General features: G+C 38.1%; 1 protein-coding gene across 2 annotated transcripts in view; it reads left to right on the top strand.

The window, feature by feature from the left end:
• LOC137295733 (protein pigeon-like) overlaps positions 1–25455 on the top strand; it is a 45681-nt gene extending 20226 nt beyond the window's left edge. For both annotated transcript variants that reach the window (XM_067827255.1, XM_067827256.1), the window contains exons 21-31: positions 1788–1917; positions 2411–2506; positions 5870–5958; positions 7186–7280; positions 8128–8176; positions 15581–15651; positions 15789–15859; positions 21066–21156; positions 21778–21813; positions 22246–22341; positions 23740–25455. In XM_067827255.1, the coding sequence (XP_067683356.1) occupies positions 1788–1917; positions 2411–2506; positions 5870–5958; positions 7186–7280; positions 8128–8176; positions 15581–15651; positions 15789–15859; positions 21066–21156; positions 21778–21813; positions 22246–22341; positions 23740–23876 (961 nt within the window). In that variant the 3' untranslated portion in view covers positions 23877–25455. The remainder of the gene's footprint in view (positions 1–1787; positions 1918–2410; positions 2507–5869; positions 5959–7185; positions 7281–8127; positions 8177–15580; positions 15652–15788; positions 15860–21065; positions 21157–21777; positions 21814–22245; positions 22342–23739) is intronic.
• Positions 25456–25915: the final 460 nt, after the last annotated feature.

Raw genomic sequence — 25915 nt, 5'->3', positions numbered from 1 at the left:
CATTTGAACTCTGATTTCGCAGACTTTTTTATCCCCCCAGCATGTAATATAGTGCCTTTTGCTATTTACAGGTTTTTGGAATTTATTATTTTCTCAGTTTCCATTGAAACGTTTCGTTTCCGGAGCACATCTCAAAAACTTTGTAATATCTGTCAGCAAAAGTTGTTAGTTTTTCGTGGCAGATCCCCAAGTGGTGCCTTTTGCTCTTTACAGGTTTTTGTGATTTATAATTTTCTGGGTTTCAATGGAAATGATTTAGACTTTGTCTCAAAATTGAGGGATGGGCTTTGTTTCTTGAGCAGAACTCAAAAACCTTTCTATATTTTTATGCAAAACTTGGTAGATATATCAGTCAGAACCTAAAGTGGTGCCTTTTAGCACTTACAGGCTTTTGTGATATATTATTTTCTTGGTTTCAATGGAAACGTTTCAGACTATTTCTCAAAATGGAGGGATGGGCTTCTTTTCAAAATCCGTTCTCTATTTTTCTGCAAAACTTGGCAGATATACCAATCAGATGCTAAAATGGTGCCTTTTGCTATTTACAGGTTTTTGTGATTTCTTAGTTTCTTAGTTTCTCAGAAATGATTCTGGTACTGTCTCAAAAGTGAGAGGTGTGTTTTGTTTCCGGAGCACATCTCAAAAAGTCCCAAATATCTGTCAACAAGACTTGGTAGATATATGTGTCAGACCCCAAAGTGGTGCCTTTTGGTATTTACAGATATTTTATTTATAATTTTCTGGGTTTCCATGGAAACATTTCGGACTTGGTCTCAAAATGGAGGGATGGGCTTTGTTTCCGGAGCACAACTCGAACACTATTTAATATCTTACAGCAAAACTGGACAGATATTTGAAGCAGACCACAAAGTGGTGCCTTTTGCTATTTACAATGTTTTGGCATTTTTATTTTTCCAGGTTTCCATGGAAACAATTCTGACTTAGTCTCAAAATAGAGGGATAGGCCTCATTTCCAGAGCACAACTCGAAAACCATTTGATATCTTTCAACAGATCCTGGCAGATATATGAGACGGATCTTGAAGTGGTGCCTTCTGCTGTTTACAGATATATGGCATTTATATTTTTCATGACTTCCATGGAAACAATTCAAACTTAATCTAAGAAAACATCAAGTAGCTGTCAGATGATTTGTTCTTTCGATTTGTGGGGGCTGGGGAGATATGTCATCTTCTGATGACTCTTGTTTTTCAACTTCATAGGTTGAATTGGCTTTTTTGATGATTTGTTTTGGTAAGTGCATACCGAAAGGTATCAGAATCTGAAAAGTTGTGTTTTACGTTGCATGTGACCTTTGACTTTTTATCTCCATTGTTCACCTGTATTGGGATCTTCACTCCTACTAAAACGTCAAAAGCTGATCAATATTCAGAGAGTTCAGGTGGGGGAGATGTATTTTGAAATCCCTCAACTAAGTAAAACTGAATCACACTTGGGAAGGTATTATTGATAATAGATGATAGAGATGACCAACTTCCTTGTTCTCACAATAGCGATGTTTTGGTAAAGTTTCTTATATAGTTTTCAAGTACATTGGGGAATCATGGGATATACCAGTTTATATACAACATGCATGTACATATGAACTCCCAGAAAGAGTACCAAGTTTTACTGTTCTTGGGGACGTAATTGAATGAGAGAAAAGCATATAGAATGGGTTAGGTTAAATATGAAATAATATTCTTTACTCTGATAAATACATAATCATCAGCCATTGATGGTGGTGGTGTTTATGATGAAAATGGAGAATATGACAATGTGTTTCAGGTCTACACCAGTGCAAGTGTCGAATGGTGGACGACTCAGTCGGACAGAGATGGTGCTTGGTCCACAGCCCGTCTTCCTGCAGGGAGCCTATGGTGAAGATGAGTCGAGGACAAGAAAGCTGCGTGCTGTGGTATGACCTCATCTTTCATGTGCTGCTTTTGAGATTTAATGTCATGTCTTGTCCAGGGTGGGGATATGGGGTAGCCCCCTGGTTAAATTGTCCGCTCATCACAGTGAAGACCCAAGTTCTGTTCCCCACATAGGTACAATTTCTGGTGTCCCCCATTGTGATATTACATGAATTTTGCTTAATGCGGCGTAAAACTAAACTCACTCACTCACTCTTTAGTTATTCTGGACTGCATATTACAACAGATGATAGATAGATAAATGTTTCATCTGTATGGATATGACATATTACTCTTTCTCAAATTGATTGGCATTGTTGAGTGGTATGCTCACAAATGGAATATCCCCTACTTTCTCATGCTGCTATACTATACAGCTAGATCAATCTTGAATCAAAATGTGCTCCAGTTACAACTGCTGGTAGTATGGTTTCATCTGTACATTGATATTCCCTGTCACCATGGTAATGAAAGACATGGCCACCTGTGTTGTAGACAGAGGACCTGCTTACTTCCTACCTGGTTCGCCATCTCAAGAAGGACAACAAGGTGAAGGCTCACAACGTGGCCAAGGAGTATGTTGCCTGCCAGGTGGGTAAACAGATGTCCTGCAGTGTCACAGATGCCCTGCAGTATCTGTAAACAGATGTCCTGCAGTGTAAGTAAACAGATGTCCTGCAGTGTCAAAAAACAGATGTCCTGCAGTGTCAGTAAACAGATGTTCTGTAGTGTCAGTAAACAGATGCCCTGCGATGTCAGTACACAGATGTCCTGCAGTGTCAATAAACACATGTTTTCCTATGCCAGTAATCAAATGTCCTGTGGTGTCAGTAAACAAATGTTCTGTAGTGTCAATAATCAGATATTTTGATGTGTCTGTTAAGAGATTTCCTGCAGTGTCAGTAAACAGATGTTCTGTTGTGTCAGTAATCAGGTGTTCTACAGTGTCATTAAACAGGTGTTCTGCAGTGTCAGTAAACAGGTGTTCTGTTGGGTCAGTAAACAGATGTTCTGTTGTGTCACTAAATGTTCTGTGGTGTCGGTAAACACATGTTTTGTTGGGTCAGTAAACAGATGTAATGCAGCTTCAATAAACTGATGCCCTGCAGTGTCAGTGAACAAATGTCCTGCAGTGTCAATAATCGGATGTCCTGTCATGTTAACACATGTCCTGCCCTGTCAGTAAACAGATGTTCTTTAGTGTCAATAAACAGATGTCCTGTGGTGTCAGTAAACACATGTCCTTCATTTTCAGTAAAGATATACAATGCAGTGTCAGTAAATAAATGTCCTGTAAATAATATTTTCTATGAAGCAAAACAAGTAATGCAAACAATGCAGCTAGTGTAAGTGACTGGGGCGAAATATGTTCTGTTTGGTGTGTGTTCTTTAACTCATTAAGGCCGAGAGCTGTGTATATGCTGCAAATTACTTAGCTTCTCAGAGCGAGATTCGAGTATTGGGGATAATAAAATGCACCTCTTATTCAGTGAGAGCCGCGTATTAGGGGTTATGAAAAGCAGCTCTCATTCAGCGAGAGACTCGCATATGCGTTTTACATTTTAAATTCATACTGTACCTATAATTTCAATCAGTTTAGCAGTAATGATCAAGATTAGCTTTTCTTACAAGAGAGGTTACTTTCTGTGTTAATCAGAAGAACTATTAATGTGTTTTGATAACAATTGCTTGCAATGTTGGGGTCTTATACAGGCAAATGAACACATGTCTGCGAGAAAGGCGATTATGAGATGTTGTTACAGGAGGTAAGTGTTTGTTACTCGTCATTGGGAGTGAATACTAAGATACTATGTTTGCACATTGATTGAATTAAGGGCGACAAGGTTACAAATAGTTCATATAATGAATCGTAGACATAAATAGCAATACTGTATTACACCCATGTTCGTGTAGATTTGAAATAGACCAAGTTACTAATTTAGACCTAATTCATTTGCGACTACTGATTTTTAAAGTTGACAATAATACATAATCGAATATGAAGTGATAACTCTTGCATCTACTCATAATATACATATATAGTACACATAAACCATACTGGGTAACTGGGGTATTTTGTTTAAGCTGTTTCATGCTGATTTGAAATGTGATTTTTCAATGCAATTTACATAAGCATTGTGTAAGAAACGTTTGTATTTGATCTCTGTAATTATCCAGTGTAATGATCACGTGTAACAGATCCATCGTCAATAAAAGGAGGATAATATATTAGATACAGAATTGATGCAAATAATCATTCAATCAGACAACACTAAATGAGATATGTGAACACCTCTTTCAACCTCAAAATAACAGCCTCTGGCCGAATGCATGTCCAGGTAAAGTTTTGTCCCATGACAAGTGTACAACAAACTTATGCGCTGTTACATCATTGGACAACCTGTTTTGTGGAGTCACACCTGTTGTCAATCTTCTGAACCTTGTTTGCTTTCAAAACAAATATAAGTATGCCCATCTTCATAAATATTTGGGGAGATTCAACTACAAGTGTATACATCACAATAAATCAGTATCGTGTAACTTTTTTTAATTCTATAATACATGTACTTGAATTATGATATTTATTTGTAACAATGTGCAGATTATATTGAAATGTGCAGCAAGCCATTATGTTTGATGTACAAGTAGTGTGCGCAAAATGTATATGCAAATAAATACGATCTCTACTCAATGGTTGGATTGGGTTATCCGCGTTAAAAATAATCGGATTGTAGCGCTTTGAGCGCTTCAAAGAAAAATAAACTCGTCAAAGTGCTTGTTAGTCCTACGTGTACATTTCAGGCATTCTTACGATTATGTATGTTCACGATACACAAACGTTTTCATGAATGCTAGAGTTGATAAAGCCAAAATCTAGCATATCGATTGGTCAACGATCTAACCAATAGTCAGTCTATATCCAAGCTGTCTAGTGACCGAACGTGCTCTTCAGAAATTTAGCCCACGCCCCATCACCTGTCATTTCGCATGTGACAGGTATCTCATGATCGATTGGTCATAAATAACAAATCAGGGACTACTTTGAACAGTTGAGATACAAAATGTCCTATTTTGATGACACCCATCCCATGACCCTTTGTCTTTTGTATGTGCAAGTAATAGCATTATACAATATGCATACATGTATGTTCGTGTGATAACGTATATTTTCTGCGTTATATCTAGATGAACCAAAGCGACAAACTGTGAATCTGTTCCATGTACGTCACACACTAGCTTATTAGTACTTACCGTAAAATATTCAGTATACACTTGCAACGTATCAGCAAAAACGCTTCTTTCATAGAAGATTATTTGGCATGTGCGTAAATTCTTCTTTATTGCCATTGACATAGATGTTTTGAACAATTTAACCTCACACAATGATATCAGAGGGACAGTTTGTTTAAGTATGTTTTACATACAAAGAATACAAACGTGTTAAGAAAATACATTTGCACACGCCACCAAAAGTCTACAAGAGAAAGTGCAACAAAATTAGGTAAAATGTTACATATATGACATGTATTCACTCCTGCTTTCCTTCAACATATACCTTTACAACGCAATTAAACAATTAAACAATCAGGACTTGCTCGTATGACGAGACAGTTTCCTGTAATCTCCAAAACCTGTCAGGGATATCAGGTGTGAATAGCCCTAATTAGCCTCGCCACAGCCAGCCAGACAATCAGCACGGGGCTCCATGTGTTGAGCAGTGAAATGGGTCTCAGGCTTAATGAGTTAATGAACAAGCTACAGATTCATGAACATTCATGAATAATGGATTGAAAGAAGGGATATGGTGTGATCAATGCAGTTAATTGTAACTGGAGTCGTACACAGAGGTTCTATAGTGATGGTACACAGATGCTTTGTCTGTACTGAGATATAACGGAAATACTGTCAGATTAGCTGACTTTTTAGGGTGACACTTATACACTATCTGCATAGGTACAGAAGACCAAACAGCTGTGTCACCTGTTGTGGAGTCTGAGACGAACAGAATCGTCTGGGTGTGACGACAACATGCTGCCCAACCTGTAAGTCTCATTCCTCACTTCATACTCCACACTTTACACTATATTCCACTTTATACTATATTCCACATTTAACATTGTATTCCAAACTTTACACTATATTCCACAACTCACACTATATTCCACACTTTACAGTATATTTCACACTTCTCGCTGCATTCCACACTTCACACTATATTCCACACTTCACACAGCATTCCACACTTCACACTATTCTTCACTTCTCACTATATTACTCACTTTACACTATATTCCACACTTCACACTGTATTCCACACTTCACACTATATAATCCATACTTCACACTGTATTGCACACTTCACACCGTATTCCTCCCTTTACACAGCATTCCACACTTTCCACAGTATTCCACACTTCACTCTTCATTTCTGTAGCATTTTTATATTTTACAAGAATTTACAAGATTTTCAGTCCTATTGCGTGAAATTTGGAATGTACATTGAAGTGCAATTATCAACACCTCCCTGTTCCTGTAGCAAGATTATTCCTTTGAATGAGGTTTTCAAGGGAGAATTACTCCCTTTTTGTTCAGAAATATGTCCACAATATGTCTACTCTGTTCTGGAAGAAACCAATTGCATGTGAAACTGACCATCAATCACCCAAGCTCTTATATGTTTTCATTGAATAAATGGCAAATGTGTTTCAATGGACACTATCTGAATTGATTAAAAAGTTTTATTTATGTGTGTTGTTTCCAATAAATCTCCACTATATCCTGGATGCATCTACAGCTTGATAATTTTATTACCTCCCTTGTCTGTTTCTCTTTTTTTTTAATTCAGTCAGTTGTCTACACTGGGAAGCTGAGTGTACCAATCACAACTCACTTTTGCTTTTTTGGTAGTCTAAAAGAGGTAGAAGGAGTTTCAGACCTGTCAGTTTGTCCGTATGATTTCCCCAAAATCTGAGTTGCACTGCAAACAAACTGGAACTGCTCTCTTTGTTGACACTGGGAATCTGGGTTGCAACGGTGGCTTAGCTGATTGGCCACTGTGAGAATGCAGAACCAGCAAAGGGACATAATAACATTATCAGGGTGAGACATGGATGCATCCAGGGTGTAGTGGAGATTTATCATAACATATACCCAGGAAATTATAGTGGATGGGATTATGTAGTATGTGTTAGTTTGAAATGATCAGTATCGGGATAGGTAAACTTGTTGATGAGTACAGTTTTGAGCATTGGTATGTTTGCTCTGTGTAGGTGTGAACCGGCAGAGGACGAGGAATACGAACTGTTCCAGCTGTACGAGAGATTCTACCTGATGCTTTGTGAACTGTGCTTCCCCACTCCCCCAGGTGAGCTTCCACTCCACCACCTTCTTCTTCCTTCCTTCCATTTGAATCTAACAATCAATTTAATGGAGATCTGGTATCTGTGCTGCTTTCTCTGTCCAAATGTTTTGTTCATTCCCCAAAAGAATACTGATTCCAGTAGTCCTCTAAGCTAATTATCCCCCACAACACGTTTTGCGGGGGATATTAAAAAACACCGCATCCATCCATGCGTCCATCCATCCTTGCACATTTATCTTTTCCGGAGCAGAACTTTAAAACTATTCAATATTTCTTCACCAAACTTGGCATATAGATAGATCTGGTGGTGTATTAGTGCCTTTTGGTAATTTGGGTATTCTTAATAAAATATTTTTTGCATTTCCATGGCAACAAGTGTGACTTAGACTGAAATTGGTGGTAATGCTGGGGATATTGATGACTGTGTCTTCTTGTTTATTAAGCCATGAATAAATGCATGGATACACTTGTCTGTATGATATTTTTATCACTAAGTTTTAAAGTGACGAATCTGTTTGATGTTTTTCCCCAGGCCTTGTATATCATGAGTAAAGTAACATCTGCTTTCAATCATTTTGACTTCTTTACCCTATATGGTTAGTAACAATTCACATCCATGAAAACTTGTAGACTGAATTATTCGTTTCATATATTTACACATGTTCAAGTCAAGCTCTTGTAGTGAATAATACATTGTCATGCTTTTGAGCAACACTTTCTTAACAGGATGAATTGCTGTTTATTATTTTTTGCCATACATAACAGTCAGAATTTGCATTACCAGACTTGTATTTTACTTTAATATGGAGCAGGCATAATTTACAGGTAATTCTCCTGACTTTTATTCTAGGCTTCCAGACCTATTTCACGGCTCTTGGTTTCCGCTGTCTTCACTTGAGGTATGTCTTGTATGCTGCTCTTCAGGATTTGATGTCTTGTGCACCACATCTGTCATCATGAAGCTTACTTAATTACTGCTTGTCTGCTGGTACGAGGCAGCTTCCTTGTGTTGAGGTCAAGTCAAAAGGCAGAGGGGTGGTAGGGTAGCCTAGTGGTTAAAGCGTTTACCCATCATGGCAAAGATCCAGGTGCCATGCCCCACATGGGTACAGTATGTGAAGCACATTTCTGGTGTCCTCCATGGTGATGTTTCTGGAATATTGCTAAAAGTGGTGTAAAGGGTGCCACAAGCTGGAAGTGAAGGAACCTGACAAAACTGTGAAAATAGTGAACAGTTTTGTCTTTTCCAAGCTGAACTATCTACAAACCCAGGGGACAAGTGAATATTATTTGCACTACTGCCTAGGGTTAATAGTAAAAGAAACTGACAAATCTCTTCTGTCATCAGTTTCATTCAGTGAGTGGTAAAGAGATGCCCACCCTCACAAATTTATTGGAATCATCCTGAAATGTGGATGTACATTCATCCATTTTGACTAAGCCAAATGGTCGATCTTTTAAAATGATTTAAGCGACGGTGCAACTTCTCGCTTCCAGTCTGCGACAACTTGCTACATGTAAAGACAGAACCCAGCTTACGTGTTGCCGAGTTCACTTTCACTGCAGAAACTATCGTTTGTGACGAAAAGCCATTAATTGACACATGTTTTGCTTTGATTTTTACTAAAGAAAAGCATTGTTTGTTTAATGTCTAATTGCAGTAGGATTTCACACGATATAGATATAGAGGGAAAACACAATAAAAAACTTTATATTGTCAGGGCATTTCCTACAACAGAACACGAGACAGTGTCATAGCATCTAAGCAAATTCTTTTTCTATGTTATCAACCCTCATGTTATTTCCATTGGTAATTCTTTAACTAACGCCATGTTTAAACCGTACAAATGGTTCCCATACTACCACTGATCTCAATGTAAAAAAATCGGAGAGCTATGCACCTCCAACCAACGAGTATCCCCTGGAAGGTCCTTATCACAAATTTGTGATTATTACACATCCAGACAATTGAAGAAATTCTGTGTAGAATGTAACAGATAGTTAGAAATATATTAATTACTTTTTGAACAGCAGTTCGTCCCTCATATGAACCCATTTTGGTTTTAAATTCTGACAATACTGTATGTATATTCTTATGTATACTTATAAAAGTGCTATACAACTATTGTCCAAGCAGTTCGACAGTTGCATCAGAAACACCAGTCATCATAGTGTGCAATAAAATATTTACCCCTTATAAAATAAGTCCATTAGTCAGTGTTGTGATTCATTTTATATATGTGAATTTATTGTTGTTGTTGAGTATTGTCATGCGTCCAGCGGCAGGGCCCCTGCATGGGTCATCTTCTTCCTTTCCTTCAGCTTACTTACATAGTTGTCCATTCATTATTTCTGTTTGTCATGACTTCTTTCAAGTCGCTGATGGAGCCAAAATTGTGTATGGTTGAGAGTTCTTTGCAGTCAAAGATGATGTTTTCTATAGTTTCTGGGTCTTGATTGCATAATGGACACATATCACTGTCTGTCAGATGAAGTTTGAACAGATGGCTTTGGTGGAGAGAGATTTGTAGCGCAGTGGATTTGGAGGGTCTTGTAACTTGTAGTATGAACGTCCTTTCACTTCATTTGCCCAGTTATTCTTACACAGCCCCTTTTATCATTAACTTGGCCAACCGTTACTCAAAGCTCCGCTCTGTGGAGCCAGTGGAATCCCTTGCGAGAAATATCTAGATCACACATTCAAAGGGTTTGTTTATGATACGTTGGCACACTCACTGACCAACCATACAGTTCACACATCGCTGTATATAGGTTTGTGGTCTTTTTGATAATACACTGAACTATTTCAACGATATTCACAATCTTGAATAAGTTTGTATTTAGTGTGTGAAATTTTATTCATGTATGCATCAAGTTGTCATGGTTGTTTATTTTGCTCGGAAACACTAAATAACTGCTACATATTGTTTAATACACTTCCGACATGGAAGGTTCTAGCAATGTTTAATTCTATGATATGATTGAGTAGACTGATATTAAAGGGTCTGATATTGTTTAACAGCATTTATTTATTCATTTCTTTACAAAAATTTAAGACAACTCAAAGCTCTTGATATAAATAGTCATTTACATAGATTTGTCTGAACAAACAACATATAATTCTGACTTCCCAAGAGGACATGTATGATAGAATTACATTACATATGTGTTTCCTGATTTGATGACATCATATTGACAAATTTATCTAATGACAAGACCATATATTATCAAATTTTAACTTTGTATTCTGATTTTCATTCAGCAGTTCTTAGAGAAAACTTTAGGTTATGAAGGTTGTTAGGAATTAACTCAACAAATGTGTTTAAAATCAAATATACATTCTTTTTATGACATGAGTTCGAATTCAACCCCACAATTATTCTATGAAGATATGTTTATGCGTTTATTTATGTTTCTACAAATTTAACAGATAGTGTGTACAATGAATGAATAAAGTCAAGTATGTGTAATTTAATATTAGAGTACTCACGCACCATCATACTAAACTCAGAATAAGACCATTTTACAGTGTAGCTATAATGTAAAGTGAGAAAAGATTCTGACTCTTTTTTGGTATACATGTATTTGTCTTAGAATTTGAAAAATCAATTTATTGCAAGAAAATATGAAGAGCTAGCTCTAAAAAATACACTCTCAGCTTTTTTAAGATGATGATAATAAACTGTTTATTGTGAAGTCAAGTTGTAGGTAGTAAAATGTAAAACAGTTGTTGCTTACAACACTTACCAGTGTCATTTGTTATACTAGAGATTGGAATTTATGATCAGTATGAATATACTTTTTTAGTTCTGCAATGAAAAACATTTGGAAAGTGACCTTGAATATGTACTTATCCTAGTAGTAGTATTGCATCTTCTGTGTCTGAAAATGTTATATTTAATAAATACATATTTTAATATCAGGCCCCCCTAAGTAATTGAAGGAATTACAGTCATGCCCCTGGAGGTTGTTTACATCTGAACATCAAAGTCGTGCCGATGATTACAAACGTGCGCTAGATATAACACCATTTTTTTTGTAAAATGTGTTTAAATTTGTCAATTGCACCTCATAGGAAGAAAAATTATGGCTCATAAACTTCTTCATGGCGCACGTTCATGATGTTCGTAATCATCGGCACGACTTTGATGTTCAGATGTAAACAACCTCCAGGTGCATGACTTGTGACACTCTTCTGCAGTGACAATCTTTCCTAAAAACATAAGCTATTGCCCCGACAACACCTCATACCTAAACGCATTCAACACGGGTGGTCAAAGATGGATAAGCACAAAAATGTAATAGTAGGAACTAAAAACACAACTCACCGACACGGATGCTTCTTCCAACGATGCCATGTTTTGCTGCATGAGTTTCTGCTCGCGAACGAAAAATCTCCTAAGATGGCCAAGCGTGTTTCCAGTATTACCGACATTGCTTCCGATAGGGGCGATGTGTCTCTGTTAGTACCGCTAAGCTACCGATATCTTCGCAATTGTTTCGCGAGTGGGCCGCATTTGTTTACATTTGAGATGCAATTCCTTCAAATTTGCTGTAATTCCTTCAATTACTTAGGGGGGCCTGTAATATTATTCCCTTTAGTATACATTAAGAAAAAGCGAAACATTTTAATTTATACCCTCAATTCAGGAGAATTAAAATGCAGTAAAAATTTGCAATTTTTTCATGCATTATTTATCCATACAGTGATTTCATATTTCTTGCATGACAACCGTTATTGACATAAAAATAGTAGATTTTATTTGTGCTCATGTTTATCGTATTTCAACATTGCATGGCTACATGTAGGCGATGATTGACATAATTCATCCATTACTGTTATTTTACAATTACTCGACCATTGTTTCTCACGTTCCTCTGTACTTGCTAAATAGTCATGTTTCTAAAACTCTCTACCCCATCATGTACAACCCAATGAAATTTACATGACATTTTCAGTGTTTCACATTTAGTGCACCACATCTACTCTCCACCTTAGTGAATTCCATGAATGCAGTCATATCAGCCATAATACAAAAAGTATTGGGTACACACAGTTTTAAACGTGTGATACTGAGACATCTAGTGCTTGACTTAAATCACCAACTGCAAATCGTCAACAAAGCGACAAAACATGACTTGAAAACGATTAGCTGATTCCACCACCTCACTTCGAACTGCTATTTCGCGATTCATTCCTACAATATAAGCAGTCATGACTATCCCAGGTGTTTTGTAGAATAATGGAATAAATATTTCAGGACATAACACTTGATATATAATCGTAAAAGCGAAAAGATATACTGTAGATGCACCAGCGTGAACGTTCCCGGTAACGGTGAAGGCTATACTGGTTAACTGTCTCTAAGTGTAATAGTAGCACATATGGTGCATATGACATGCGCTGTCAGTTTAAGGTTGGACCGTCAGGATCAGCGCACCTAGCGGATTAGTGAAGGGAAGATAACCATTAGTCAAAAAGATTGATTTGATATGATTTTTTTCAAAATATAACAAAGATATAGATAGTCTCATGTACTGAAGGACTAGGATCACCTTTCACTTTAAATAATGATAGTGAAATAGATAAAACATTGTATGTACAGAAGTTCTAAATTGTTTACAAAAATAGTAATCCTGAAGTTGGATAGGCCACTTGATAAATTCCATGCAGTGTTTATTTTATTAGAATTGCAATGTGTAATGGTATTGAAAAGTTTTGGTCCTTGAGTACAACAATTTATAGGGATCCCTAACTTGTCATCTGTGAAAAACACCTCAGACTTTTTTGGCAATCATGAAGCTTATATGAGACAGGACATATCCAAATTGGGGCCTGTTTCACAAAACTCTCGTAAGCCTAAGATCCCATACTGTAACTTCGGAGCTACGGATGCTACGAGAAAAGTTATGAGGCCTTAGTTTTATGAGAGCTTTGTGAAAAGTGTCTCTGGTCTTCAATAACCCAATCCTTGTTGTAAGAGGCAGCTAACAGAATCAGGGCCATTATTCTTGAAATGTTCGTAGCCCTAAGAATTCTTAACTTTGATCGTAGCCAGTGTGTTAAGAATGGGCTTAAGAAGTTCAAAGGGCTTACGAACGTTTCAAGAATAGCTAGCCAGGCGGTCGTACTTGCTGACTTGGCAACTCACTCACTCACAATAACTGAGAGTCAATGCTGTTACAGCCCACAGCTTATCATGACACACTGATACACAGGCTGCCTAATGACGATGCACATCAAGTGTATGAATGCTCAGCAAGCATATAGCTAGTCTACGTTGTGATGTTTGTTTGTTGTTTGTTCTTTAATGCTGCACTCAGTAGTATTCCAGCTATATGGCAGCAGTCTGTAAATAATCAATTTGGGACCAGACAATCCTGGGATCAACAACATGAGCATCTGTCTATGCAGTTAGGATACGGTAACATGTTTCAACCTAGTCGGCGAGCCTTAACGCAACCAGCCTGTTCCGTTAGTTGCAACTCAAGCGACAAGCATGGGTTACTGAAGATCTATATGTATACTAGCCTGCATAGTCATGGGTCTAGGTTGTCATGAATGAAAGGCAAAGCCAGATTAAACTCCGCTACACCTTTGGAAAATTGCATATGTGCCTGGACAGAATCCATAATGATCATTCTCGGCAATTTCAAGGACACATGCTTTTTGTCATGTGCAATGTCCTGATGTATCCTTTGCCAAGCCACCACATACGATTGACATTTTGCTGTTTGTCCTTGAAGCATTATTACTGAACAGTAGGTTAGTGGTAACAGACCAGGCTTTGTGTCTATTGATTTTCAGAGGATATCAAACAACATGAAATTAATCATAAAATACCAACTCCCACTCACCAACTGTTCATGAGAGGGTGCCTGAGTATGGTTTTCGGCTGTTTTTAGCAATATTTCAGCAATATCACGGCAGGGGACACCAGATGTGGGCTTCACACATTGTACCCATGTGGGGAATCGACCATGTGACATGCTTCAACCACTAGGCTGCTCCAAAACCCCCAGCTGTTAATGAACTAAGTGAAAGATTTGTTCTAACTTTCAAGAGAAAGCCTTGATGTTTATGAAGGGAGGTAATCTATCAGTCAACCACAGGGTCACATGTATGGTGCTAAACAACTGTTGCAGACAAGAGGTGAAATGGTGCCATGGTGTAGTATGTATTGCTGTTTCAGTTCAGTCTGTTTCAGTTCAGTCTGTTTCAGTTCAGTCCGTTTCAGTTCAGTCTGTTTCAGTTCAGTCCGTTTCAGTTCAGTCCGTTTCAGTTCAGTGTTTCAGTTCAGTCCGTTTCAGTTCAGTCCGTTTCAGTTCAGTCTGTTTCAGTTCAGTCCGTTTCAGTTCAGTCTGTTTCAGTTCAGTCCGTTTCAGTTCAGTCTGTTTCAGTTCAGTCTGTTTCAGTTCAGTCCGTTTCAGTTCAGTATATGAGTTATGATTAAAATGCAGAAAAGACAAGAAGAGCATATATTTTAACAAAATAATTCGACTGCTGGACATTTTAAAGAAGGTATAAAAAATTTAATATAGTAACAGTACAAAAAAACAAAAAATACCAGTTTGGGGGATTTCATTACAGTATACCAAATCAAAAGCAAAATACCACAGTTCTACTTATACCAAGTATACCGTTTCACTCTTTGTTCCAAAAAGCTGAACAATTGTCAGCAATGATGGGTCTTTAGGCCAGATTTAGGGATAGTCAAAGAAGGAGCACATGTCAGCTGGAAGGGAGGAGAGTGACATCAGAATGTTTGGAGAATCTGACACTAAATGTCTTCATCTAGTGGGGAACAACAGAAAGCAGGTATTTGACAACTGAATGAAGCTTTCTAAACAGTTCATACAGTGCTGTAAAGTTTTAAAGATACAGAGGGGAGATCTTATGAAGTGACTGTTAGGCAAGAGAAAACTTTTTGATTGATCATCAAGAAACTTCCCTGCTTAGAAAATGAACACATTCAGCGACAGGACTTTTGCCTGTTTATTTGAAGTTTGGACACCATCTTGATCATTTGAAACTGAAGGTTGTGAATGATGTTTTGTTAAAGCAGTTATAAGAGCAAGTGACACAGAAATCTGAACTTCGTGAGTTGATGCCAGGACAGTCTTTGAGGGCTTGGAATAGTGGATGTCATGTTATTGCTAAAAGCGGCATTACACCATCACTCACTCACTCACTCACTCACTCACTCACTCACTCACTCACTCACTCACTCACTCACTCACTCACTCACTCACTCACTCACTCACTCACTCACTCACTCACTCACTCACTTGTCTGTTCACAGGTTGTTTCTGCAGTATGTGGACCGAGGAGTCTTGTCTCTCACTGGCCAGTTTGTCACACAACTTCTCGCAGGTGAGGTGTACAGTCTAAGTGGTGTGGATGCATGTCACAATACAGTATTGACTAGGTCAACAGGCTGTGATGCAAAGCCAATACTGCTTAAAGTGGTTATCTCACAAACCTCATCCTAACTCTTAATTGTATTCCAGATGTTCCAGATTCTGATGAGGATAAAGAAAACGTCGGGATCAAATACCAGATTATTTCCAGACTGCCAAAGGTAAGTTAATTAGGTTCTTCGATTGCACTACAGTTGATACGGTGATCAGGTCAGAAACTGAAGCTGGATATATGTTACGTATCTTATACCGCCTGGTAAAACATGTGTAACAAGATGCTGACAAAACCACTGTTGTGATGATAAACCACAACAGATGACACAACCACTGTTATGATGATAAACCACGACAGATGACAAAACCACTGTTATGATGATAAACCATGACAGATGGTAAAACCACTGTTCTGATGATAAACCATGACAGATGACAAAACCACTGTTCTGATGATAAACCACGACAGATGACACAACCACTGTTCTGATGATAAACCACAACAGATGACAAAACCATTGTTATGATGATAAACCATGACAGATGGTAAAACCACTGTTATGATGATAAACCACGACAGATGACAAAACCACTGTTCTGATGATAAACCACGACAGATGACACAACCACTGTTCTGATGATAAACCACAACAGATGACACAACCACTGTTCTGATGATAAACCACGACAGATGACAAAACCACTGTTATGATGATAAACCATGACAGATGACAAAGCCACTGTTATTATGATAAACCACGACAGATGACAAAACCACTGTTCTGATGATAAACCACGACAGATGACAAAACCATTGTTATGATGATAAACCATGACAGATGGCAAAACCACTGTTATTATGATAAACCACGACAGATGGCAAAACCACTGTTCTGATGATAAACCACGACAGATGACAAAACCATTGTTATGATGATAAACCATGACAGATGGCAAAACCATTGTTATGATGATAAACCATGACAGATGGCAAAACCACTATTCTGATGATAAACCACGACAGATGACACAACCACTATTCTGATGATAAACCACGACAGATGACAAAACCACTGTTATGATGATAAACCATGACAGATGGTAAAACCACTGTTCTGATGATAAACCACGACAGATGACAAAACCACTGTTCTGATGATAAACCACGACAGATGACACAACCACTGTTCTGATGATAAACCACAACAGATGACAAAACCATTGTTATGATGATAAACCATGACAGATGGTAAAACCACTGTTATGATGATAAACCACGACAGATGACAAAACCACTGTTCTGATGATAAACCACGACAGATGACACAACCACTGTTCTGATGATAAACCACAACAGATGACACAACCACTGTTCTGATGATAAACCACGACAGATGACAAAACCACTGTTATGATGATAAACCACAACAGATGACAAAGCCACTGTTATTATGATAAACCACGACAGATGACAAAACCACTGTTCTGATGATAAACCACGACAGATGACAAAACCATTGTTATGATGATAAACCATGACAGATGGCAAAACCATTGTTATGATGATAAACCATGACAGATGGCAAAACCACTGTTCTGATGATAAACCACGACAGATGACAAAACCACTATTCTGATGATAAACCACGACAGATGACAAAACCATTGTTATGATGATAAACCATGACAGATGGCAAAACCACTGTTATGGTGATAAAAAATGACAGATGACAAAGCCAGTGTTATGATAAACCATGACAGATGAGAAACCACTGTTCTGATGATAAACCACGACAGATGACAAAACCACTGTTCTGATGATAAACCACAACAGATGACACAACCACTGTTATGATGATAAACCACGACAGATGACAAAACCACTGTTCTGATGATAAACCACAACAGATGACACAACCACTGTTATGATGATAAACCATGACAGATGACACAACCACTATTCTGATGATAAACCACGACAGATGACAAAACCATTGTTATGATGATAAACCACGACAGATGACAAAACCACTATTCTGATGATAAACCACGACAGATGACAAAACCATTGTTATGATGATAAACCATGACAGATGGCAAAACCACTGTTATTATGATAAACCACGACAGATGACAAAACCATTGTTATGATGATAAACCACGACAGATGACACAACCACTGTTATGATGATAAACCACGACAGATGACAAAACCACTATTCTGATGATAAACCACGACAGATGACAAAACCATTGTTATGATGATAAACCATGACAGATGGCAAAACCATTGTTATGATGATAAACCATGACAGATGGCAAAACCACTGTTATTATGATAAACCACGACAGATGACAAAACCACTATTCTGATGATAAACCACGACAGATGACAAAACCATTGTTATGATGATAAACCATGACAGATGACAAAGCCACTGTTATTATGATAAACCACGACAGATGACAAAACCACTATTCTGATGATAAACCACGACAGATGACAAAACCATTGTTATGATGATAAACCATGACAGATGGTAAAACCACTGTTATGATGAAAAACCACGACAGATGACAAAACCACTGTTCTGATGATAAACCACGACAGATGACAAAACCACTGTTATGATGATAAACCATGACAGATGGCAAAACCATTGTTATGATGATAAACCATGACAGATGGCAAAACCACTGTTCTGATGATAAACCACGACAGATGACAAAACCACTATTCTGATGATAAACCACGACAGATGACAAAACCATTGTTATGATGATAAACCATGACAGATGGCAAAACCACTGTTATGGTGATAAAAAATGACAGATGACAAAGCCACTGTTATGATAAACCATGACAGATGAGAAACCACTGTTCTGATGATAAACCACGACAGATGACAAAACCACTGTTCTGATGATAAACCACAACAGATGACACAACCACTGTTATGATGATAAACCACGACAGATGACAAAACCACTGTTCTGATGATAAACCACAACAGATGACACAACCACTGTTATGATGATAAACCATGACAGATGACACAACCACTATTCTGATGATAAACCACGACTGATGACAAAACCATTGTTATGATGATAAACCACGACAGATGACACAACCACTGTTCTGATGATAAACCACAACAGATGACAAAACCATTGTTATGATGATAAACCACGACAGATGGCAAAACCACTGTTCTGATGATAAACCACGACAGATGACAAAACCATTGTTATGATGATAAACCACGACAGATGACACAACCACTGTTATGATGATAAACCACGACAGATGACAAAACCACTATTCTGATGATAAACCACGACAGATGACAAAACCATTGTTATGATGATAAACCATGACAGATGGCAAAACCATTGTTATGATGATAAACCATGACAGATGGCAAAACCACTGTTATTATGATAAACCACGACAGATGACAAAACCACTATTCTGATGATAAACCACGACAGATGACAAAACCATTGTTATGATGATAAACCATGACAGATGACAAAGCCACTGTTATTATGATAAACCACGACAGATGACAAAACCACTACTCTGATGATAAACCACGACAGATGACAAAACCATTGTTATGATGATAAACCATGACAGATGGCAAAACCACTGTTATGGTGATAAAAAATGACAGATGACAAAGCCACTGTTATGATAAACCATGACAGATGAGAAACCACTGTTCTGATGATAAACCACGACAGATGACAAAGCCACTATTATTATGATAAACCACAACAGATGATAAGAAATGAAATCTCGTAAGTACATTTTGCCTCATATGCTGCGTATTTCAGAAACTAACCAAAACAGTTTTAAGCAGAAGAAGAGTTATACAATTTAATGACAATGAAATAATGTTGTTTATTTTTAAAGCGGTCGTTTCCTGTGTAGCACTGCTCGGAAGTGTTGAATTATTTTCTTGTAAGACCCAAGCTGCCTATGAGGCTAGAAGATTAATAGTTACAAGACTTATCCCACCGGGTACTCATTTTCTGCTGGATGTGTTAACTACAGAAATCTGATAGTATGAGCAACAACTATTACTACCACATCTTTCTGCTCCAGTATTTCTGACAGGTAATACTGTGAGCTATTCAATGCTGTCGTCTGCTACAGACCACAAAACTCGTGAGATCTATACAAATATGCACAGTGCATCACAACAGGTGTTTTCAGACATGCTAAACAACAAAAACATCTTTTTCCTTCATTTAGTCAATGAGCTACCTATATCCCAATTCACAATGCATGTCTAACATTACAACCTGTCATAACTCTACAGTTTATCATAGGCTTACGAATGTCATAGAACTATGAACACTTTGTGGATGGAGACCCTCCTTGTCAGACCTCAGTATATTGTATTAAGCTTAGCCAAGTGTCCCCTGCAGTGACACTGTCTGTATCATGAATTTAATGCAAAAGCTTTAAGTGCTTGCTTCATGCATAAACAGAGTGATGCATGGATGAGTCAGTGAGTGAGTTTAGCTTTGTACCACACTCACCAATATTAGAGTATTTATTCTGTAATTCTACCATGACTTCAGCAAATACTGGATTGTGATTGGTTAATCAAAGTCATCCAGAGGTATATAATCACGTTATATACCTCTGATTTTCCAACATGTTAAGTATTTGTTTAAAATCTGAATAACTAGGTAATGGTAGAGTGGAGATAAACATATTGTGTTGGAAAATCAGCGGTATATAACAAAATTATAATAGCTCTAAATTTTGTATTTAAAACCTCATGCTACGCGTTCGCTACCTCTGATTTCCCAACACAGTATGTTTATCTCCTAAATAATCAAGTTTGGGCTAAACAAACCAGTTATCAACTGCATGAGCTTTGATCTTTACAACTGGGATACGATGACATTTGTCAACCGAGTCACTGAGGATGACTCACACAGATCATGTGAGTGACCTCTTACGTCAAACAAGGGTTGCTGAAGATCAATTCTAACTGTGATCTTCATGGGTCGATGCATGTACAGGGGACACCAGAAATGAGCTTTGCTAGTTGTACTTGAAGGGATATTATCATCTTTAGCTTGATAATAAAACACTTTAGCAATTTGTCTGTTGAAATTTACGACACCAAACAGAAGAAGAAATTTTTTAAAAGAATGGGGTTGTGTGTGATAAATCAGTTTCTCAGATGTGATGCATGATGATACTAAACCCAAAGGTTTTGTTTTGTGGTCATTCCTTGGGAAACTGATTGCCATCATGATATATAACCATGCTGGCACTTCAACACTAGAATGTTGTCAATTATCTATATGCTGCTTTATTGTGATTACACGTGTGTTGTGTTCCAGACATTAGCGGAGGAGAGTTTCCGTCTCTGGTGTCATCCTCTATGTGCCCGGTACTTTGCCCATCAGCAGGTGACGGACATACTATTAGATGGTAATAATGATGCTAATAAATGTCAACTTATAATGCACATTTTCCGTGCACAAGGCCCATGCACAAAGTGAAAACACAGTGGCTGAATCATATACATATGTACAATGAGAGACTTGTAACTAGTCATAATGCATTGAAAAGAAAGGAGAATTCATGTGAATCCCCGGGATATGAGATTTTCTCCGGCCACAAATATTGGTTAATAAACATTAAAACATTAGTTACATTTTGTCTGCCATGCTAGACTTGTTCTTTACAGTATTAAAGTGTATTTTCTAAGCATGCACGGTTTCAGGAGATGAATATGAACATCAGCTGGCATTGTGACAGAACAAGATGTTAGACCTGGGTCCTTATTCTCAGAACATTCATAGCCCAAGGAATTCTTAACTTTGATTGTAGCCAGTGTGTTAGGAACGGGCTTAAGAAGTTTGAAGGGTTACGAAAGTTTTGAGAACAGCATGCCTGAAAAACTGAAATGCTGTTCAAAAATCTTTTCAAATCACTATGTGCATATACCATTCAGCTAACTGTGATTGTAAGTGGTGACCAGGAACAGACATGTATTTCATGTGCACCTCATTGTACCAATAAAATAGCCTGGTCCTTTCATTTATTTAGGTGCCAAATTTGCCAAGTCAGAAAACACAAGAGAAGGTATGTGACTTGTGGACAGATATGTTGTACCAACAGACATGAACACATTGCACAGTGCTGTGGGTACCTGTGTGAGGTGGTCGGGTGTTTAGGTGAGGTAGTGTTGGTACCTGCGTCAGGTGATAGGGTGGAGTGACTGTAGGTACCTGTGTCAGGTGGGAGAGTGAGGTAGTGTGGGTACCTGTGTAAGGTGATAGGGTGGTGTGGTGTGGTACCTGTGTCAGGTGATAGGGTTGGTGACCGTAGCTACCTGTGTCTCAGATTATTGCAAGGTAATATGGGTTCCTCGAAATTCACAGCTATGTTAGGTTTTATTACTTTGTTATGCGTACCCTTTGACAGTCGGCCATTGTTAATGAGCCTTGATTACATAATTCTACCATGTGTTGCAGCAGTGGTTTTCCATCAATACTTATTCTGATTAACCCACAGTCAGAGATAATGAGAGCATAGCCAGTGGATCCAGTGGGAACATGGCGTTCCCACCATTGGAAATTTTCATCCGTCACCTGAAGGACACATCCAAAGGTCAGTCCTGATGGCACACTGTAATATTTGTGTTAGGGAGTTCTTTTTGATGCTTTGAGCAGTCAAGTCATCTCCTGATGTAGGTTTAAGATTTCACATGAGAACATATCATGCCATGTTGGGGGAGGGCTGTGATGAGGGTCGTCTGTATTACAGGGGGTAGTCTAATGGTTAAAGTGGTCGCTCTTCACACTGAAGGCCTGGGTTCGATTCCCCAGTGGTAACAGTGTCTGAGGCCCATCTCTAGTGTCCCCTACTGTGATACAGTCTAAGTAAACTTAGTCGCAGTATAATTCGTTACACTCCACTACCAAACCCTAGTAGGAGGTCGCGTCAGGTAACCTTTGAGACTGACCAGTGAGAACACATCTTACCAAATCATGAAAGTGGACATTCACACATACCTTTTGAACATTTATTTCAGAAAGGTTTGTACCCAAATGATTCCATATGCTATTTTCCGTATGATCACTTAGCATGATACAACACTGTCAGCAATGTGTAAACAGTTGCTGGAAAATAGTGTTTTTGTCATTATTCAAGGATGTCAGCTTGCAGAAATATTGCCCACTGATAACCATGTCATCAGAAAACCCTAAGCGTATATACTGCGAGTCAAATACCTGTGTTTCATGCAGATTGTCATTTATTGAGAGATCAGTGTCAGTGATTGGGGTATTTTGTAAGTCCCACCAAACCCTAAACAGTAGCTGGTGTCTGATTAGTTAAATCCGTTCAACCATCCCATGTTTGATTGGATGGTCATAGGTCACCCAAAGGTTACCTGCTGTGACCTCCTACTAGGGTTTGTTAGACAGTGTAGGAGTGTAAGATATAATACAGAGACTAAAGTTCACTTAGACTGCACTATGATATTGCTGGAATGTTACTAAAAGTTGCCTGAAACTAAACTCACTCACTTCAGTATTTACGACTTTGGTGAAATCCATGGAAAAGATTACGATGTGGAAAAACTGGAAGTAATCAGTGTGATGTATTATTCAGACTTAACACTGGTTTCATTTATGCATGTATACTCCCAACTTAAACACTAGGAGCGACATTTAGATGCAACCACAACTGGGCCATGCTCCTATTTAGAAATGCTTGAAACTCACAATTTCATACAGTCAAAACAAAAATAAATTTGTGTTGATCTGCTTTTTCATTTTTACACTGATTTTGTATTTGGTTTGCAATGCTAATTAATGTACACTTTAAAATTACGCACAACTTAAATGACTGAATCAGGCAAAATATGAGTCAATACATTTTTAATTTGAGGTTAAATCTTTTAAAAATTCTTGAAATGTCTACACACTGGTATTGGCGATATCCTGGGAGGTAATGAAAATGAAACACATTTGAACTGAATGTGACACATGGTATTTGTTACAGCCAGCATGAAGCGTCAAGGTGGTAGTGTGTCAGAATCTGGTGGCGTCATCGATGTTGATACAGTACTGTTGGAAGAGGTTGGACTACAGCATACAAAGACTTGTACACAATACGACATGTCAACTGTAAATTTTTGAACTTAAATGTCAATGTGGTACATGCCTCACAACATATAGATCACAAATCGGAGGGAGGGGGGGGGGCGGTGAGTGATTAAAGTGTTTGCTCGTCACACCAAAGACCCAGCTTCATTTCCTCCATAGCTACAATGTATGAAGCCCTTTATCCCCTGCTGTGATATTGCTGGAATGTTGCTAGAAGTGGCGTAGAGTCAAACTCACTCACTCACTTACAAGTCAAGTCCAGCAGATTGAGGGGAGTTACACAAGGGCCCATTCAGCATGCTCCTTACAGCTTCTTGGGTTCCCCACTCAGAAGCACCTGTTGCAGATCTTTTGTCTCATAGGGATGTGATTTGGAGTGAGAACACCAGCACAATATACATCGACACACTGTTATCAATGTACAATCTCCAGATTTATTAAGCAACTTTTAATCTAAAACTTAATTTAAGCAACATTCAGTCTAGAGCTTAATTAAGCAACTTGTCCAAAGGTCACACTAAAAGAGCAAGCTTTCATATTGGTATTTAGAAACTCATGGCATGTTAAGACTTGAAGAAAGTGTAAAGGCCTTTGGAATCCTTTTAAAATTATATTTCAGTATTTACTGATTCTGATAACCGAAACTGGGTCCTTATCTGCCTTATCCTTGCGGTTAGTTATTTGTCCCTATGGTCTCTCTCCAGTCAAGTGCCCTGTCTTCAGTCATGTTCCCTTTCTTTTAGGCAGGCACTCTTTCTTTATATCATGTGCCCTTTCCTTCAGTCAAGTGCTCCTCTTTGAGTCATGTCCCCTATTTTTAGTCATGTGCACTTGCCTTGAGTCATGTGCCTATTCTTGAGTCATGTGCCCTTTTTCAGTCATGTATCCTTTCTTTTAATCATGTGACCTATCTGTAGATTGTGTGCCCTCTCTTTTAGTCAGATGCTCTATTTCAGTAATGTGCCTTTTCTTTAGATCAGACCCATGAAGGTCTGGGTTAGAACTGATCAAGAGGTCACTAATGGTATCAGGTGGTCAAAGTCACTGACTTGGTTGACACATGTACTTGGTTCCCAATTGCACAGATTGATACTTTTGATGTTGGTCACTAGCACTGGATTGTCTAGTCCAGGATCAGTTATTTACAGATCACCCCCATGTGGCTAAAATATTGCCAAGTGCAGCGTAAACCTAAACTCATTCTTCAGATCTTGTGCCCTCTCCTTTAGTCATGTGCCTGTTTTTCAGATCTTGTTCCCTCTCCTTTAGTCATGTGCCTGTTTTTCAGATCTTGTTCCCTCTCCTTTAGTCATGTGCCTGTTTTTCAGATCTTGTTCCCTCTCCTTTAGTCATGTGCCTGTTTTTCAGTCATGTGTCCTCTTCTTTAGTTATGTGCATGTTTTTCAGTCATGTGTCCCTTCTTTAGATTCTGAACCTTTTCTTTCAGCCGTATGGACATCTTGAATTGTGCAACTCACATTCTGTCTCGAAATTGAAATATGTGTTAAAACATGTAAGGTATCAGTTGTAAACCTTTGAGAAATAATAATTACATGCCTTGATTTCTGTTATTTGTTTGACTTTATGAAGTAAAAATTGTTGTTACAGTTGATTCTGAGTGTGAGATTTTCTGTGGATGATTGATGCGGCAATATTGTGGGGAAATTGTGCGCCAGCCTTAACATGGCCAGAATCAATGCTTGGCTGTCGTTGATTCATGAAGTGATCACACCATTACAAAATGAGCCGATCTGTGACAAGGATATGTTGCGTAGACTTGATTCATGGCAATGTTACTCAGCGTATTCTTATTCTGAGTTTTTCAGACATGCTCAGTGTTTAAGAGGTTTGTATTGACCTTTGATTATAGCTTATGGGGGAAAAATGTTTGGGGTCAGTCAAACATAATACACAATCAGGAAGGGTGTTAAAATTGATACACAGACAGGAACAACCTAAATAATTAATACACAAACAGGATGCGTCTGAAAATTGATACATAGTCAGGGACAGTCTAAACAAATGATACACAGTCAGGATGGGTCTTAACATTGATGCACAGTCAGGCTCAG

This window comes from Haliotis asinina, chromosome 9, assembly GCF_037392515.1.
Source record: "Haliotis asinina isolate JCU_RB_2024 chromosome 9, JCU_Hal_asi_v2, whole genome shotgun sequence".
Lineage (NCBI taxonomy): Eukaryota > Metazoa > Mollusca > Gastropoda > Lepetellida > Haliotidae > Haliotis > Haliotis asinina.
The sequence above is the reverse complement of the archived record's forward strand: the minus strand, read 5'-3'. Positions and strand labels throughout refer to the sequence as shown.